This window comes from Streptopelia decaocto (assembly GCF_964273445.1).
Source record: "Streptopelia decaocto genome assembly, chromosome: 4".
NCBI lineage: Eukaryota > Metazoa > Chordata > Aves > Columbiformes > Columbidae > Streptopelia > Streptopelia decaocto.
Genome location: NC_138658.1, coordinates 1815456 through 1835439, shown reverse-complemented (window position 1 = coordinate 1835439; position 19984 = coordinate 1815456). Strand labels below are relative to the sequence as shown.

Below are 19984 nucleotides of genomic sequence, written 5' to 3'. Positions count from 1 at the left end.
TGTATTTGAAGTTACGTTTCAGGCGAGGCTGGTGCTGGAACTTCTCAGCTTGGGTTTTGTAAATACTATTGCACAGTTTTTCATTAGTAAAGGAAAAGCTATTTCTACTTATCAAATCCAAATAGGAATCCTGAGCCAGAAAAGTCAAGAAATGCACTTCCACTTTAGAATTAGAATTGAGTGTCTGAGGCGGTAGTTTCAGGCTCAGGCTGGTAGCGCTACTGGCATCTCTTCTAGAAGTCACTTGCAAAAATTGGAAGTTAAAATTCAACCCAAAATGAAACGCAGAAATAGCTTTTGTGTGTGATTGTCTGTACCATTTCAGTCCCAAGTTAGAGATCGCAGCTGAGTGCTGGAATTGCACAAGAAAGAGGAATTCTGCTTTAATTTTGTGGTCCACCTTCCCTTTTGTTTCACCGAAGAACTTATATAGAAGGACTTTAGGATCACAGCTGTTTACTTTTGAAATCCAAATTGGACATTGGTGACTGTCTGAGGAGGTACCAGATAAATGATAACATTAAAAAGCAAGGAAAGGAAAAATGAAACCCGCTTCATCTCTCTTCTTGAGAATGCTTCCATTTTCCATCTGCTTTTTCGTTCTTTCTTTAAACATCTTTTCTGTCATCTCGGAACGGCCTCTAAAACCAACTGAAATAACAATTATTTCTCTGAAACAGCAAAGAGTTGTTATGCAGTATTTAAATAGTTTCTGAGTAGAAAGTTTTGTGTTTTCATTTGGAAATCACCACTTTTTTAAAGATGCAGTGTATAATGGAATAGCAGAAGATGTGTTAAAATGTGTTAAAAATAGGAGAACGCTGGTGGCGAATAAACTAATTTCTTTATGATTATTGAACTAATAGGGAATGAGGGGGGATTAGAGTTTCAAACATTTCTTGAAATGGCAAAATAGCAGTTTGACTCATTCCCCATTGCCATTTGTTACTTTTCACTGTCAAACATATGATTCCCGTGTCGCTATTTCTACAAACAACTTCAAAAGCTGCTTTTTTGGTGTGAATTCAGCTAATTGGACAAAGCCTAAAAAAAAAGCCCACAAGCAAACAAAAAAACCCCACACACTTTTAAGCCCACTACAATTATTAAAATCTAATATCTATTTCTTCCAATTCTGGAACTGAATAAATAGTTAAATTCTTCGGGAAATACAATTATTCTAATGAATTTGGCCAGCTCTCGCAATTAGTTCTAAATTCACTTCTGTAATAGGAACTATCCCCCAACACATGCTCCCTTGTTTGTTTCTCAGTAAAGCCATTTCACGGGGAGAGAAATAAGCATTGCTAGGAAATAATTCTACTCTTGGAGAAATTAATCTTCCCAAATAGCCTGAGAATAAATCTAAGTAGGATTATATGGAGGATCAACTCAGAAAAATGCCATCAAGTTACTGCATGTGTCTTCTCTCCCGCTCACCTGATCTCTTCCCAGGAACATTTGTGTAGCTTGCTGGCAAACAGAAAGTTATTATTGCTAGAGGAAAAGGCTTCAAGTTGTACCAGGGAGGGTTTAGATTGCATATTAGGAAAAAATTCTTCATGGAAAGGGCTGTCGGGCATTGGAACAGGCTGCCCAGGGCAGTGCTGGAGTGTTGCGGTTGAGACGGACAAGTGACATAGACCAGGTTCTTCCAGGATGAAAGTAGTAGATGCCATTTATTGCCCCAAGTGCATTTGTATACAGTTTTACCAATTCATATGTCTCTTCACTATTGGTTACAAGTTACAGCAGTGACATCTCATTAGCTATTGTTGCTATCATCGATGTTACTCTTGCTCCCTTCACTCTCATGGGTACATCCGTAACATCTCTGGATACTCCTTTACTCCCGTCTTTCTCACGGGTAGGCCTTGATATCTTCAAGGCTAATTTCTGTTCCCATGCCCTCCGTCAGGGAATCCAAAGACCCACCGTAGTCCCACAGTGGAGTCACCATCCCTGGATGGGCTTAAAAGGCGTTTAGACGAAGTTCTTAGGGACATGGTTTAGTGCCAGAGTTGGGTTATGGTTGGACTCGATGATCCTGAGGGTCCCTTCCAACCAAAATGATTCTATGATTCTAAAATGAGCCGTACCCCACGCTGGTTTGCGAATCACAAGTGGAAGTGTCAACTAGTTCTGGTCTCAGCAATGTCAGCGATGCTCAGTGGCGACAAGCAAAGAAAGATGTCAAGTTGTTTTTCAGGCAGTAGATCAGGCGCCCTTCGCTGGCAGCTCTAAATGCTGCACTGAGTTCAAAATGCAACGTTTTCATATCACATTTTTTCAAGAATAAAATGCGAAACTCATACTTAATGCCTACAGCATATTTTTTCTCCCTGTGGCCACAGTTTTTTTTTCCTTAATTGCAAAATCGGTACTGTCGGACTGTATTTTGGAAAAAATAGGACGTTTGAACAGAAACTGTGAGAGCAAGTAGAATATTTTATAAGTGATGATTGGCAAGCTGACATTCCCAAGTGAAGCCCTGACTGCCAGGTAAATAGTGTTTTCTTCAGGGACTTACAGTACAGCAGTGCCTAAGCATCTATAACCTGCAGTTTATCTTGCCAGTCTAGGCGGGACTCAAGTAGGCTTTAACTACATTGCCAAGCTTTAGAACAGCTCTGCAAAGCCCAGAGCAGTGATCAGAAATGTAAGTAAAACATTTTTGTCCTAACAACTGACATTTCGCTCTTCGGTTTTAAATGTGTCAGGAAAAATTGCATGGTTGCGGCTCGACCTTAGAGGGATTTGAGAGAGTAGATAATAAATCTGTCTTCATTTTTTCCCCCCAAATAGCTTAGTTTCTCTAAGTTAAATGGAATGAAAAATTTCTTGGACTCTTAGCCATGACCATAATTAACGCTAAAATAACTTGGAAAAATCTCATCAGGAAGGTGGTGGATTAGTAGCTGTCATACAGATGGCCATTTCATCTGTGATCTCCTTCCACTCTGCATTAGCAGAGCAATAAAACACATGCCATAAATCAAACAAGCGTTTTAGGGGGATCCACACTTGGAAAGACTATGTGTAAAAGGACAGGAGAGTTCCCATCCCATTTGAGCTCTTATTTTACACTTTCTGCAGATGTACACGGTCTATAGGAAAGAAACCTTTAATCAGAGACACTCTCACAAGAGAAATTTTCAAAGCGCGATGAAATTGCCCAAATAGATAAATGAGAAAAATTGTTGTTATGGTTACCACTGGATTTCAGCAAAATAAAAAGAACTAGCAGACTTTGAGTTTGTATCTTGCCCCAACACTTGCAGCTGTTTAAAAAATCAAGGTAAATAAACTTACACAATGGGTTTGGGTAGAGATCCAATTCCAAAAATACAATGGGTGGGTCTGTTAACCTGTGTTGTGTGTTAGGGGATGTGTATTTCCAAAGAATTCTGGGTTTGCTTAAAAAGTGGATTACATTCCTTCCTATGTATCTGAGGTGAAATTCTGCTTCATGTGATCTCTTCTTAATCATATTTGCTCAAATAAGGACAAAAGTTAATTGCTGTCCCGAGTCTCAAAAAATCATGTATATTTTAGACATCATTCTATCTTCATGTCCTATAAATTATTTGGAGCACTTTTAATCTGGTAAATAATGTCAGTTTAATTTTCTAGAATGAAACTTACCCATTTAAAAGTGTGTTAACAGATTTTAGAGGGTTTGTTGACTGTTTCCTTTCTTTCATCATTTTGTTGCAAAGCTTTCCCTTCCTTCTCCAGATGTTGAAATCGTGGTGCAGCTGAGATGGGCTATAACGGTTTAATTAATTCTTATACTTCATCTACCTCCAACCCACAGCTTTCATTCCCTTTGTGGGGAAAATTAATAATAATTTCAGAAGTAATATAGGAAATATGAAGTATAATATAATAAAAAAGGAGTATATGGTCAGGGCGGGCGCTTCAGCCAGACAGAGGCTTTTGGGGATCAGATGGGGATCCCAAGCATTGCAGATCTGTGCTGTTCTGCAAGACATTTCTGCATCACTTGTATCATGAAATTCTGGCTTCATTAATCAAAAAGCCAGATGAGACAGTAGATGGAACAGTTGGTTTGGGTATTTTTTTTTATGGTTCGTGAATAGGACATAGTAAAATTTAAGTCAGCGGAAAAGGTTGATATTTGTGAAAGTCAATTATTTGACCCAGGGTATTTTGAATTGATTTTGCAGGTAAACACAAGCTCACTCTGTCTTCCCCGTGAAGCAGCCAGAGGTGCGCTAACCCCAATCTAAAAGCCAGGAAGGTGTAATTATTACAGGATTGTGCTCAAGCTTAATATAAGTAACCTCAGTGTCATGTTAACCATAGCGCCACGCATCAAAATTGCCTGGCTGGCTCTTCCCAAGGGCAGAATGACCTGGAGGCTTTTGCACAGATGTACTCTTAATCAGGTTTTGGTTTCAATTTTTATTCTAGTATCTCATTCAAAATGTAAATATTATAGAAAAGATTTTCTGAAGGTTCAAAATGTATATATACACGAAGTAGTCTCCTGTTTTCAACTGAAAATGACACGATATTTTATGTATTGTTCCCTGATAGTACTAGTCTCTAGTAAGTTTTAAACGTATTGTCCCAACAATCAACTTCTTTATTTTTATTATAATCATATTAATGTTTTATAAAAGGATGACCAGATTATGTCGGTTCATACTGATCTTTAATAGAGATGCAGATTTCATACTCCTTCCTGGATTTTCTCCAAACTGAAGATGTGAGAATTGATCTTTTAAAACCATGGTGTAGCAAGGCTCATGTGCTTAGCTAGGTAGTTTATATTGCAATATAAAACACTGTTCAAGGTTTGGGAAGGAGTGGGTTAAACATCTCATTTCCCCTGAATGCGAAAACTGAAGGAATTTTGTTAAAGCTGAAGGTTTTCATTGTAGGCATTTCATGTGGCTCCGTTGGGTTTACAGCTCAGGTCATCCCAGTTCTTATATAAAAATGAAATGTGCTTCATGTTGAATTAACCCTGGAATATATTTTGAGTATTGCTGTGGCACACATAGCCCTTTCAACTCTGATTTATTATAGTCAATATTAACTGTTTCATATTTAGTATTTTAACCCCTTCTGACTCAAATGTAAAAAAGAAAAAGCAAGCTCAAAAATATGCTGCATTTTCGCTCATATCATGCTTTCTTAGTAGTAGAGAAGAATCGTGGAGAAAAACAGGAAAATCAAAATATTCGGCTAGACAACCACCTTTTCGTTTGTGCAGATCAATTACATTGGGCTTAAAAGACACCTAACGTGATCCAAAACTCAACCTGATCTTATGTGGAAATCTCCTCTAAGTGAGAGAATTTGTATGCAATTTATTTTATGTATTTGTCTTTAGCTATGCTTCCACTAAAATTAGTGGCAAAATGGTTTTAATGGGTCTAGAGTATCTCTATGTATGATGGGTCAAAGAACACAAATCAGAGTGTAAATTGTCTAGGAGTAAGACTATTGCTTGTGTTGCACCTGCTTAGCATTGCTAAGTTTGATTCTTCTCTGAAGAGCTTAAATGATGCAGGAACATCCAAATTTTTTCAAGGAAACGTGGTTTTCAGAAACAGAAAACTGTCCTAATTCTGGTAGTTTGTATGTATTCTACAGAGTTGCACAAATCCCTTGGAGAAACAAAAGATTGCTAGAATTGGCTACTTCTGAGTTTTCACTCCATTCTCCTTTGTATTTTTTCCACTAGGGTGGAGTGAACGGCTTGACTGGAGAACTGGAATTTGCAGAAAATGGAGGGAATCCCAATGTGCATTTTGAAATTTTGGGGACGAATTATGGAGAAGATCTTGGCAGAGGCATCCGCAAGGTGAGCCTAGATCTATGAGACTATGTTTACCGATTTTTTAAAAACCTTTCTTGTGTTCCATGTTAATAGAAAGGTGTTTGATGGCAGCTAACATGTTTTTGTGTGTTGTTCGAAGGAGTAAGAAATGTGAGAAAAGTCTTGAACCTCTGCGTACCCATCGATTTTATTATTGCGAGTTTATTATTGCAGTAGGTTGTGTTGATGAAGGTGGTGTCTGTGATACAGAATGTGTTAAGCTGCTGGTCAGCTGTCCAAAATAGCAAATTTTACAAGGAATTATGCTTAGAAAACTCAGATTGACACTTGATACTTGTGCTGCACCCACTAGATGATTGAAAGTCATAGGTACTGCAAGAGAAAATCTGTTGCAACATAGACAAATTTTCTGTAATCTCTTGTCTTCATAAAACAAGTACCTGATGTTTTAGTAGAAATGAATTTTACAGAATAAGAGTAATGTTATGGGTTGAGCTGCCAGACACGGGCCAAAATACTCGGCCGGAGATTGTTTGAGGAAATGGGGTCCACCTCCAACAAAACTCCTTCCTCTTGCTAATTCAGTTTTGTTAACCTGTAAGAACCAATGTTAAGTCCTGTGTTTAGGAATGGTGGGGGCAGGTCTCTATTTGCAATGCGTATCTTTAACTTTGGACAATTGCCCAGCTGGGATGGCGAAAGTAGCTAAAATCCTACGGTACCTTTTAGGAAAATAAAAGAGCGATAGACTTTTCCAGGAGCATCTCTCGTTCATGTCTGAAAGGTAATAGCAGGATCTCTTGATTTAGTGTATCACATCACACTGGGTTTTTTATATGTGAGGAACCTGAAGTCATTGTCTGAAAGCAAATGACAGAGAAAGTTATCTTAATATATGTAAACTGGTTCCATGTGTCGGTGTCACTGTATGATGAAGTACGTCATTTGTCTGCATATCTTCTGCTGTAACAGATAAGTGCTTTGAAAGAAGGGAGAGATAAATAAGAAGTTAAAGGTGTCTTTAAACTCCTGAAATTTCTCCTCTGCTGTTCATTGGAGTTGTTATTCCATTCCAGCTGTTTCATCTGTTGTCAATACCTTAATGTACATATGTGCCTATAGCTATGTCATCTTGAGCAGAGATCCTGACAGACGCTTCAGAAATAAATGGAGCTGGATCTTGTTGATATTTGGAGATGCGCTTCCCAAAGTCCTGGGGAGACCAGAATGTTGGATGAGTCCTTATTTCCCCTCCTATATTTTGACTTGATTTATTTTCCGTGCTATGCATCGAGGGCTACTTGTTGTTCGGAGGAACCAGGTAGTCTTTCTGAACACAAATCTGTATCTCTCTATTTAACTGGTTGACTTTGGCTGCTTTTTTACTTCAGCCCTGTCTGGGTGAATGTCTGAGTGAAGCGTTAAAGCCAAGAGAGAGACCCACAGAAAGGTCTTGGAAATATAGAAGTGCCTATCTAACTCTTTTCCAATGGTATAATTTAGATTTATAGTGCAAATTTGAACTATGGTATAGTTTACTTTTAAATAAGAGATTAACGACCATTGTACAGAACAATGAGATATAGTACAAACAGGCTTTTTGAACCTTGTTTACCTTTTATCATAGTTCAAGGACAAAGAGACATTCACTGTCTTTGAAAGGACATAGACTGGAAGTCGATCCGAGAGAACAGTGTTTTGCACAGAATATTACTAGACCATGAAACCCCGTTCAGGAGAAAATCATAGTTAAAAATTAAGATACTGAAAGTCTGTAAATTTGTTTATGTTTGCCGAGATGAGTGTTCAAAATTAAATCTAGATCTTATAAGAAAATGTTCTTGTTGAAGGTTGTACTATACACGTCTACCCTTAGAGTTTTGTGATGTGCTGCAGCAGAGCAGAACAGATTTAATCTGTTCCATTGGTTTTTCCTAAGCAGCATCCAGTGATGCAGAGAAAGGTGCAGAAAGAGGCCTGATCTAGAGAAAAGAATTGTCTTTAGAAAGGAATTTCTGTATATAGTGTGAGAAGGCAATAATTGTTCCAGAAAGCATCTTTCAAAAAAAAAAATCAGAATAATTCCAATATTTTTTACACTAAATCGAATAGTAAAAGGATTTAAAATAAAAACGGTATTTACAATCAATGGCACAAAGTTGAAAAAAACAACCAAAACCCAAAAAAACAACCTGGGAACCCTTAAACTTTTCCATCTGTGAAAGAGAAGAAATTTTGTAGGTAAAAATGTCACATGTTGGTTTTACTCTTTTGACAAAAGTTCACGTATTTTATCTTTGATTAGGTTTTACAGTGAATGAGCCACTAGTGTTGGATGCAGATCACAATAATTACAGGAATCAGATATATTCTTGGTAGTTAGGCTAATTGAAGTGCACTTCAGATTTTCATGTGTTTAGTGGTCTGACTACAGAACTACCTAAACCACTTTTATTTTTCAACTCCAGTGGAAGCAGCTGCAATTAGCAGACTGTCTGAAATCTCTAAACAAATGCATCTTCTCTAATTAACATGTTTCCAAGTACTTTTATGGGAGATAATGAAGACTGAAATAATGACAAAAGGCCCATTGAAGTCTTTGGGACCAGAAGTTCACACCAAGTCAAGTGTGTAAAGAATTTGTTTTATTTTTCCTGGGGAACAATCAATTGATTTTAATTAAAGCAAGCGAAATCCTTAAACGCACTCAAATTTCTCAAGTCCAAATTGTGCTTGAAGTCAGCTCTGTTTGGGTCGCAGAGTAATTTGGCAGCTTTGAAAAGCTCACTTGTATTCACAGGTTAATATTGCTAGGACTCAAGAAACAAAAACAACAAAAATATTAGGGAACATCAGGAATTAGTGGTTTTTTTTCGTTGGCCAAATTAAGCCATGTATGCAGCAAAAACTGCCCGTGAGTCCCCTCCTTCAGCTTTCATGGGCGTCTTTCATACCTGGAGAGCCGTACCATACCTGGTAGGACATTGATGTGGAGGTTCGTGGCATTGGGGACCTTCATCTAGTGAGGAGTTAGCAAATTCAGGAGCGGGATTTGCCTGAAATTTGAATTTTGTACAGTTATGCCTGTAAATGCCATCTCTCACCTTGCAGAGCACGGATCACTTGGCTTATGTGATGCCAGGGTTGGGTAGTATGGTCAGATTAATGCCAGATGCTGCTTTTATTGACACCTGTGGTGTCACCATCCCAAAGGAACCGCGGGAGAACTCTTGTTTCTACCCATTATCCCGTGGCCTGTGTTTGTGTAGATATAGTTATGTTCAGTGAGAGACACGGCTGTATTTCTGACATTTCTCTGGTGGCATTTGTCTGTTGGTACGTGGCATTTGAGTGCGTATTCTTTGACATTTAAATTTCGGCGCAATACTTTTATCTGTGCTGCTGAAATAAAAGCTGCCATTCCTGTGAATAACCATCCAACAAACAAATGAACAAAAGGGAGTTGGTAGCTCAGAGAACTGTCTTATATCTTAGTGGGGTAGAAAACAGCACTGCAGAAATACAATGGTTGTCATGTTTCTTGCAGTGCTCCTTGTAATTCAGATTGGGCTTGTTCTCAAAGGCTCTGTGCTGCACCTTTTGAAGTTCAAGGACTTTCTTCGTGTTCCCACACTGGTTTTCTGAATATGTGTAGACATCTGGAGGTCTGTGGTGCATTTTGCTCTGCATCCGTGTCCCTGTTAGCGTACACCCACCTCCCGTGCCTTTCTCTTTGTCTTCTGAAGGTGGCTGGGGATTCCCAATTCGTACGAATCTGACTCAAGGCCTTTGGCCATAACGCCTGCCAGGTGTGTTGTTCATCTCTCCTCCTGCCAGATGTGTTGTTCATCTCTCCTCCTGCCAGCTGTGTTGTTCATCTCTCCTCCTGCCAGTGCGAATGGCAAGACCCTCCCTGTGGACTCAATCACGCAGCTTTTTATTAAGGGTTGCGTGAAACGTTCTGTAGTGTTATTTGTTCAGAGTTGGAAAAATTGTGTTGCATGTTTTGGGATATCTTTCTAGTAAAATAATTGCTGCTTGTATTTCTTCTGAGAACAATTGTTGATTACAATAGTGGCATGGCTTTGCTACCCGGTATAAAACTTTTTCCTAGATAAACTTATTTTTTGCATCTTTTATTTCTTATTTCCTTTTCCTTCATTAGGGAAAAAGAGATATTATAGAGCTCTGCTGACACTTATTAGCTAACACTATTTAGTAACCAAGAGAGGACAAAGTATTTTCTACTTGGTTAGCTACCTGAGGTAAATGATGGGTTCACTTATTCCCTTTGTGACCGTGACCAAAGGTGTAATGTAATGTGATTTTTAAAATGTATATATCAGCACCTGGTACTTTAAGCTGTGATCTGTTTCTAAAGGCTGACAAGCAATTTATAATGTGACTGAAAGGTATACTTGCAATTTACAGAAACATTATTGATGGTGTATTTTCTAGTGAGCTGAAAAGAAATGTTGCTGCATCTGGCTGCTTTACCTATAGTGTAGATAGAAAAGATAGACCTGGCACAGCGCTAACATGATACTCTCTCTAAAGCAACTTTAAATACGTAAGCAGCCTGCTAGAAATGAAATCAACTACTCTAGTGCTAAAGGTAAAGAGGTAATTAAATACCTTGGTGTACTGGGACCTGCTGTTCCAGCTCAGCACAGCACTTAAATCTGCTGTAAACCTACTTTTATCTAGTGCGGGTGATAGAAGAAGATATGGTGACTGATCCTTTACTTTCTGCCAGCTTCTGCAGATCTTTCGTGAAATTTCAGTGAGAATTAATTTGGCTGGAAAGTCTTGGGAATTTGCATGTTATCACAATGAAACTAGTGTTAGCAAAGAGCTGTGGCTTAATTGAAAGTGTACTTCCTTTTAGCTTAGAAGTCAAACTAAATACATATTTGAGTCTAATGGGAAATGGGAAAATGCTGCTATCTGTAATTGTATTCCTGAATTATTATTATTATTATTATTATTATTATTATTATTATTATTATTATTATTAATAATAATAATAATAATAGCAGCAGTAGTAGTAGTAGTAAATGTTTTTTAAAAATATCTCTCTTTGCTTGTTAATAAAGCATTTCAGTGTTGGTAACAAGTGCAAAGTAAAGGAGCCGGAGATAGATTCAGTGACTTGGTGGATGCTGCCATAGCAATATGGGAGACTGAGGTTCAAGTCCTTCTTCTGGTCATAATTAATAAATGCAGAACGCAAACTCTCCAACTGCAAACTAATTCCCACAAAGCCAAGGCAAACATCGTGCAATAGAGACACGTTATCCTGCTTATTTCTGCACTGTCAGTCATATCTTTATATTTGAACATTACCTGTTGGAAAACAGAAAGGTGTTTTTTTAGACTGCAAGACAAGGTGGTGTCCAGATTTTCCAGCCTATAATTAATAAAGTGCCTGATTTAAAAGTCAACTCAAATAGTTAAGATACAGATGTATCCGGTTTTCAGCGTGCAGCTGGGGAGCTTTTAGCAGTGACATTTAGAGGGCTAGAGCAGTGGGATCTGAACCCCCCCAAAAATGTCTTTCCAGCCTCTGGAATGAAAAGGAGTTTGCTTTGGGAACATTGCACTGGGAACAGCGGGGAAGAAGGGAACATGCAGGGTAGCAGGACTGGAGATGGGACCGTGGGGAGAAGCACTGATGTCCAACAGAAATTCCCCTTGGGACCTTGGTGCTCTGTAGTATTTCTCTCGGCAGTTTTGGCAGGGATGAGTCCATCTCTTTTTGCTCAGAATTTCAATCTTTTGTTAAAACTGATATGAATGTTCTTAGGGAAACCTGCTTTCAGTGGATTGGGAGCTGCCTATTTTGACTGACTGTTTTCATTAGAAAGAGACAAATCTTTTCTATGTGCTTTAAATTATATAGTTTCATGGTTCTTATTCATTTTTTGTTCATCTGGATAAGAGGTTACATTTTACCCATCTTCTGTCAAAATGCGGTTGTCTTGACAGCGAAGAACAGGAGAAATATTTTCCACTTCCAAAGCTGTGTTTTTAATTTCCTTTAATATCTTGTTATGACAATGGAAACTTGAGAAAGATCCGTCAAAAAATAACAATAAAAAAGCCAGCAATCGTGTCAGTAACTCCTGTTTTCTGTTGATGCTGCTGGGCAAGTGCCTAACCACACAGTGATTATTCTGTGCTGGAAAAAAGGCATAAGAGCAAAGAAGGATACACAACTTCATTTTGTTTTTGCAAATCAGATCTGTTAGATGCTTCCCCTTCGCTTCTGGGTTCCTCTTTTCCACCTGAATTACTTGTAGATCAACCAGGCTAAGCAGAGTATATCACTTTTTTTGTTCCAAACTTGGTATTTGCAATTAGTAACCCTTCCCAGTTTTAAGTATGATTGCTTGGGCCACTTTTGAAATACCTTTACAATGGTTATGTGTGTTTTTCTTCTGCTTGAGGAGCTGTGAGAGCCTCCTGGTGAACGTGGATCTACAGAACCAGCTGGCAAGTTGTGCTGAGAAAATGGGCTTTGTAACTCACTTCAGAGACATGAAGTGCTTGGAAACTTTGAAGTGCCTCAAAACTGACATTTGGAATAATGCTGGAAGGAGTGGGTATGACTGAAGAATGGAGTCAGTGCTTCATAGACCTCTTGGACAATAATGCTCTATGCGATTTCTGGAAATCCCATTAGGGACTTCTCTTCATCTTTAAGGGAGCACTCAATGGGTGGTGCTTCAGGAATGTGGTTCATAATGCTTGAAATTAAAGGTATAAAACACTTAGTTTAATTTAGAATTACTTGTTTTAAGGTGGGGAGTCTAGTGAATTATAGTTCTCTTCCAGAATTAAAGTTTTCAGTGCTTGTCTTCTGCTCTTTAAAGATGGCTTGGTTTTGACCCAAGCTATCATCTGACAGAAATTGGTTGATTTCACAAATACTTGTAAATGGAACAAAAATACATTTCCCAGTAGTAGGAAGAAGTAATAAGTGACTTTAACTCTCCATTAGGCCAAAAGAAGGAGGTGGTGTAGCTAATTCATCATGTGAAGAGGGAGATAATAACTATGTCTTCAGTGAGTTAAATATTTCCATTGAAATTTGAATGTAAATTGGGTATCTTAGTCAAAAATTAATAGTAATTGGAAAACCATGTAGACAGGAGAGAGGGATGATAAAAAATTGAGCTGCTTCTTTTAACAAAAGTCACGAGGAGATGGTAGTGGGAAATGGGTCATTCAGCTTTTGAGGGTGGTGAAGGGTATTGTTCAGTTCTCAGAATGAAGAGCTCAGTGCACAGCCTTGGGCAGGATGATATGTCTAAGGGTTATAACACAGCTTTTGGTCCATAATACGTGGGAGTAGATCTACCCAGATCTCACAAGATTTGATCAGCTCCTTTTTGTCTTCAAGAACCACAGGCCAAGACAGATGCAATTAGATGGCTCCCTATGTCCGTGTCTCCCCATGATAATGAATCCCCATGATAATGATCTCAAAGATCACCTGGTCCAACCTTTCAATAAGCTGCTTTTAATTTGCACATTTTGTGGGCAATTTCTCCTTGAAGGCCGTGTTGCTTTGTAGGCTGATGAATGTTGGATGAGCCCCTGTGGTACATCTGAAAGGCACGGAAGGCTCATATTGATCAAACTTTTGCTGGTACATGTTATAAAGTACGCAGAACTGTCTTCTTTCGCAGTAAGACCCCTTTGTTCCACACTAGCCTCTTGGCAGCAAAATACAAAAATGTGTTTTATTAGACAGCGACCATTCGTGTGTAGCAGAGGTGAAAGCAAGCTGGTTTGATTTTTGTTTAGTTTAATGAGGGGGGATTGTTGTGGGGTGTTTTTGGTTGTGGTGGTTTGGTTTTTGGTTCGTTGTTGTGGTTTTGTTGCCGAACGCTACTTCATTGACGGTAGTGGGCAGTATTTTTCTGCAGTGGGGTAAACAGCCCTGACCCAAACGATTAATGTGTTTAATATTTGAGAAGACAAAGGGAAGCGTCCCTGTGATTTCAGCTTGGATGTTGTATTGTTGTTTATAACGCATTGTATTTGCCAGCTTAATTGCTCAGCTCATGTATTTCAAAATACAATGCATAAATTGGCATTTGTAAATCAAAGTTTTCAGTTACGTTTTTCTCGTCTGCCAAAAAGACTTTGGAAATAGAAGTGATACCTTATTTTGTCTCAATCAATATTGCATTTGTGGCAATGCTGAGATATGTTTCCCATAAAGTGGTTATAGCTGTATCCTGCAAATAAAATAATCTTAAAGTGATTTTTCAGAGATGAAATGTTACTTCTGCATAATTGGTAAAGGCGGCCTCCTTGCACATCTTGAATTCTCTACAAATAATAAAGATGAGGATGATGAAGCTTTCAATGACTTCATAATATTTATAGTTCTCTCATAATGTTGAAAGATTTTTATGATTCACCTTAAAATTGCAGTGCTTGATTTTTGCCTATTCCCAAGTTATGATATAATGCCTTAATCAAAGGGTGAGTTACAATAAAAATCAATAATAAATACTCTTGTCGTGGTGTATTCCTGCTTTAAAATGCATGGCAGAAGTAATAGAAAAAGCGATACGCATTAATATTTTCATCTCGATAAACAGAATAATTTTGATCTGACAGAATTTATTTTTCTGAAAAATATTTTTTCAGGAAATTGGAAACCTTAACAAGGCTTTGAAACTCTTTAGGCTAGAAGGAAATGGGGGAAATATTAAGTTTTAAGGAATTTGGTAAGGTGTGTCTTGCATCTGTGGGAGATGTCTGTTAGAGAACAGTCTCATCATTACTTCCAATATTACTTGTCTCAGTTTCTCAAAAGCTATGAAAGTTATTTTATAGCCATTTCTTTCTCAAGTGTAGCAGTGGATAGAACACTTTTCTTGTTTAAACAGAAAACAGTGGGATGGGATAAATTGCACAGGGTCTTTTGTTGAAATTTGAGCTCAAAGGAACTTCCTTTTTGGTCATATATGTAAAGCATTTTATGACTTGGTTTAGAAATATGTAGTGTGCTGTATCAAAACTAGTATGTTTCATTTTAAGAAATGAAGGTGATAACATTTGGATTTAAACTAATAAATTAATAGCTATAGTTCATAAAAATCTGATTTAAAATATGCATTTAAATGAAGTGACTTACTAATGAGCTGTGTTTTATGTGGGTATTTTCATGCAACATGCAGTTTGCATACACCTCTACTTATTTTGCATTACAGCTTGATTGCTTTTAAAAATAATACTTGATATTCTAAAGCCTTGATACTGCTGTTGTCCATCAATTTGGCTCTAGAATGCTTCAGTACTCTAAAGGTATTAGTAATCTGAATTATTACTCAGGCGTTCGTAGCTCTCAAAATTTATTAACTCCTGATAAAATGTGAGATTTCCCCATTGAATGTGCATGTCTGAGATCTCATTAGACAGTTTCTTTTAAGCTGTGTATTATATTAGTGAAGACAAATATTTGGCAGAAACATACGAAGTACGCAAATAAATATGTATTTAGGATCTAGTTCAATAGCATATATCCATGACTAAACCACACTGGGACAGTGTCAATTAATGCAGTTTTGTTAAAATATTTATTAACTTCTTAGAGGGACTATCAGTCCCGCTCATGTCGCAGCAGTTTTATAACCTCTTTTTCCTTGTGTTCGTTCCTGTACACATTAAGAGTGATGCGGTTGACTGTCAGAGTGGTTTGATCTAGTGATGGGGTTTGGTGGGTGTAATTCCACCAGGTTTATTGCAGAATACGGCTACAACCTGGCAAAGTACCACGTGGCTGGATAACTGGTTTGCCACGGGTGGATTTTCATGTTAGCTCTGTAACAGTCTGTTGCAGAGGAAGGAACAGATAAAATGGCCTTTGTGCTCTACAGTGGTAATGACAGATGGAAATATTTTATGCAAAGCCCAATCTACAGTACTTGGAGAGTCAACACATCTGGTTGCTTGCAGAAAACCTTTCGGGCAGCGTAAACTAAGGCAAATGGCTTTTCCACAATATTTTGTGACCTATGTGTTCACAAATTACCTTTTCAAATGTGTTTGAAAGACTAGAATAATTCATAGCTAGTTTGGTCTACAGTGAAGTTATAATGAGTCTCTTGATACGCCTGATTCTGGAGAGTTGAATCGATTTCTCTGTTTGGCCTTGGGGCTTGTTGTGTCCTGAACAGCGTGGGCATGTTATTGTCCTCTCTTGCTACTAACTTGACTGCTGAAGACTTTAAACCCTGCTTGCTTTTAGCTTTGCCACTTACTGCGTCTGCAGGAGAGCAAACATGACGAGCCCAGCCAGGTGGTGGGTATCTTCCCACGTGAGAATACGGGCTTGATGTTGTTTTGTGACTCTAGGCCACCAACAGTTTGCATTAAGCAGGGATTGATGCATTGAACACAAATGTTTTTTAGCATCCCTACGTACTGAAGTGTCTCTGTGCAGTCCAAAGGGGAGTGAATTTCACATTAAACTGATAGCACGGCTCAGATTTCATGTTGCTTTTACCATTTGGGGGAATGAGGGTGAACTTGATAGGAATATTTCTCCAATAAGAAATTCTGATCTTATTCTGATAGCGTACCACATGCCTATTTGTTTAACGTCTTCAGTATGTAACATCATACCCCATATTTATTGCAGATCCATTCCTTTGGATTATTTTTGCTTCTGGTTGTGTATTCCTTCTAAGTTTTATTAGGCTCTTTTCTAACATCTAAATCGCCAGTCAGTCCATTAGTCATTAGAAGCCACCTCCCGGTTTGTCGTTTGTTGTGCCACTTAAGCATATTGAGGCAACTCATTTCTGCGAGAGAAAATGAAAATGTCAATAAAGAAAACACAGAATGTTATGATACATTGTTAAACAAAAGTTTGTCATCAATAGTTTATTTTGAATTTTCTTGTTCATTCCGTTTGCCTTAGAGGAAAAGCCCACATAGTGTCTGCTCTAGTTAAGTCCATTTAAAACAAAGAAAGGACTGAAAACCTTTCTAAACCTTCAAAGACCATGGATAATATGAAATGGTGGTGTATTTCTCTCTCCCGCTCTCTTTTCCTTTAAACAAAATCTTTTTCTTTTGGATTACATCTATCCATATCCATCAGTTATGTGTTGAGTAGTTGGTCATTATCTTAGCTTGGCAAAACTGTCATCTTCAGCAGAGTGTGAAAACCAGAAAGGTGATGGCTTTTTGCCGACTGTATTTTTTGAACTGTGGTTCAAAACCAGGTGTTTCTTAATATTCTTCTTGGAAAAATCTGTTTTTTTAAAAAAAAAAGTCTTATTTCACAAGGGCTCGGTTTTACGCGTAATCTCTTTCATATTTTTCCAGTTCCAAACAAACAGTTCACTTGCTCAGGGGTGGAAGGATGTTAGTTAAAAATAATCCAGCACCAGCTGAATGCTCCACAGAATTTAAAATTAAATGTCTGCAGAGATTGTTTGCTATCACGCTTGCCATAAAGGTCTATGGCTCTTGAGTGGGATCTTCTAATAACTGGAGATATTTCAGTGCCCTCTCTTGGTGAGAGTTAAAACCAGTCTCTTTTCACAAACCTTAACCCAAGAGCAAAAAAAAGGCTTTTCCTTTAGTTTTACTTGCTAGGAAACCATAGGAAGTTGGATATTTTGGATTAATAAGAATCTGTGAAGTTGTGGTGGTTGTACTGTTTATTTCAGCCTCAAGTTTGTGAGAGCTCCCGGCTTTGATCTGTGGTGTGTGGGCATATATGCCTAGGAATATGTATTTATTTATCTATTTGTGTGGTTCGACCCTATACAAACATAATGACAATGTATCCATTTTTATAATTGTATAGAAATATTTTTAAAACACTTTAAAGTCTGCGTGTCTCATGAGCGGTGTGCAAGCTAATGATATCTTAATGGCTTGCTGGAACAATGAGCTAGTCATCATTTTATTAAAACCTATCCATTTTAGACAGGTAATTCAGGTGCATATGTTAACTAGTAATCTCCCTCTAAACCACATAGAGAGGTGCTGCCCTAGAAGGTAGTTCAAAACCAATAAAAGTATTTGGAGATATTATCTAGCTGATTTCACAGTCTAGTTTCAAAGCAGATAAATATCTTTCAGGGTAAATTCTTCAATGATAGCATTATAGGTTCAGAGAGGCGCTGTAGGAGGGACTATAATTTAGAAATGCCACTGAGTTTATATATATAGCTTGCAACTTCCAAAGGGATCATTTTGGATGAAAGTTATGCCTTGCTGTATATCACAGGAGGTCTGTGTTATGGCAATATTTACAAAGGACTGAATGGGCAAAAATAAACCAACATGTCTTGTCTTTTGCCAGTGTGTTTTTTTCCAGCCAAAGTAGTAAAGGGAAACAGAAATTTGGTACGTGTGGAGCCACGTAAGCGGCTCAGAGTCTGTTGTGTTGCCGAAGCACAGGCTTTGAACTCAGAAATATTAAACCACAGTTTGCCCTTGCTGGTAGCGTAGCACAATTATTAATCTGTGTTAGGTGGTTTTGTACAGAGCAATGACTTGTTCTGTACCAAATGCCAATTTGGCACGAGCCCCTGTCCTGAGCTGCTTGGTTGGAAAGTGCTGAGGAGCACACGTGTCAGAAAGTTTGAGCTACACCGAGAGCTTTTCCAAGGAAAAGGCTGAAAAGGAGGCAAATCATAATGGAAAGACAAGCTGAGCTTTCACAAAAAGAAGGATTTGCACGTTTGCTGCCTGAAGTCGCTGTTACCTTCTCTGCTATGATGCAGGGTGGTCTTCCAAGCCAAGTTTGCTTTTGTCCCTTTCCTGTCTGGCATTCGGTACGCAGCACCACCAGCTGACTTTTGACCATCAGGAGCTGTGCAGATCAGCAGGGTGGTGTTTGCGGTCCTGTTTGTGCTCTGCATCCCGCAGCAGCCCCGTCCCAGCATCCAGTGGGGACAAGGGGGGTTTGCTGGCAGGTGGCGATATCAGCAGGTCTGACTTTGTCGGGAATGAAGGTCGTTCTCTATACTAATTCTCTCAGCTCCCCAGCAGGTTAGCCAATCAATCTACGAGGAGCTTCTGCAAATGTCACCTTGCAAAGCGACTACAGGTTTTGGCAGGAAATTAGAAGGAGAAAAACAATTGAAGAACCAGGTTGAGAGACGCTTATTAATTTTTTCTCCGTGTCTTTAAGGAAAGAGAAAAAAAATCGTGGCTCTTTCAACACAGCAGAAAAAGAGGAATCACGACACATTTTAAAAATGCAATGTATTTGATGCGGCAATCTTTGTACACAGGGTTGTTAAGCGCCTCGGGGCTGCCGCGCAGTTCTCTGCCTTCTTTCTTGTGTAGCTGTTATTTCAAGTCAGTCTTGTGGGATATGTCCCATCCTCTGCTGCATTTTTGAAGAAGACGGATTCTCAACTAGCTGGTATTCTCTACTGACTATCTCTGTATTAGTAGAGAGGCCAACGTTTAAACTTGGGAATACAAACGTGGCTGGCTGGTGCGTATCTCCACGTAGCCCGTGTATGGGATTTGACTAGTCTGGAAGATGAATTTTAGGCTGAGAACTGGTGCAAATTGCAGAAATGAGTATGAAGTAATGACGTAGTACATCAAGGTGGGTGGTAGGGAGAAGCCCTTCAATAATGTTATGGAATGGCAAGACGTCTCTTTTCCTCTTTATGTTTTGTTTCTGGTATCATGGGGTGATACAACAGCGAGGATGCTCATTTTCCTGTGCCCCTGTCGATGTGGGAACAGAACAGTTTGGAGGAAGAAACGCTGGTTTGGGAGAAGCGAGGGAAGGGAATGAATCTGGCTGCTTCCTACCTGACTTCCCATGTTGTTTCTTTTCCTTTGTTTTTGCTGTCCAAGGGCTCCAAGAACACACGGTCAGTGTGAAATGCCGAAAGCTGGATACCAATATCTTCTCTGGTCCCTTTTACAGTTAGAAGATCACTGCCCAGCTTTTACTACTGAATTCCTAATAAGTTGAAAAACTCATCAGGAAGAAACCTTTATTTTTTAGCTTTTTGCCCCTGCCCTCAGACTTCTCCCTGTAATTCAGCTAATGAAAACAATTCCCAATGAGGCACCTGCTTGTCATTTTAAGACTCAAATAATTTATTATTTGTGTATCTTATTCATGTAGAAATAATTCGAATGCCTTCAAATTGCACC

General features: G+C 38.6%; 1 protein-coding gene across 2 annotated transcripts in view; it reads left to right on the top strand.

The window, feature by feature from the left end:
- GRID2 (glutamate ionotropic receptor delta type subunit 2) overlaps positions 1 to 19984 on the top strand; it is a gene marked incomplete at both ends in the record, with an annotated part of 552228 nt that overhangs the window by 388302 nt on the left and 143942 nt on the right. For both annotated transcript variants that reach the window (XM_082050631.1, XM_082050630.1), the window contains one exon: positions 5720 to 5839. In XM_082050631.1, coding sequence (XP_081906757.1) covers positions 5720 to 5839 — 120 coding nt within the window. The remainder of the gene's footprint in view (positions 1 to 5719; positions 5840 to 19984) is intronic.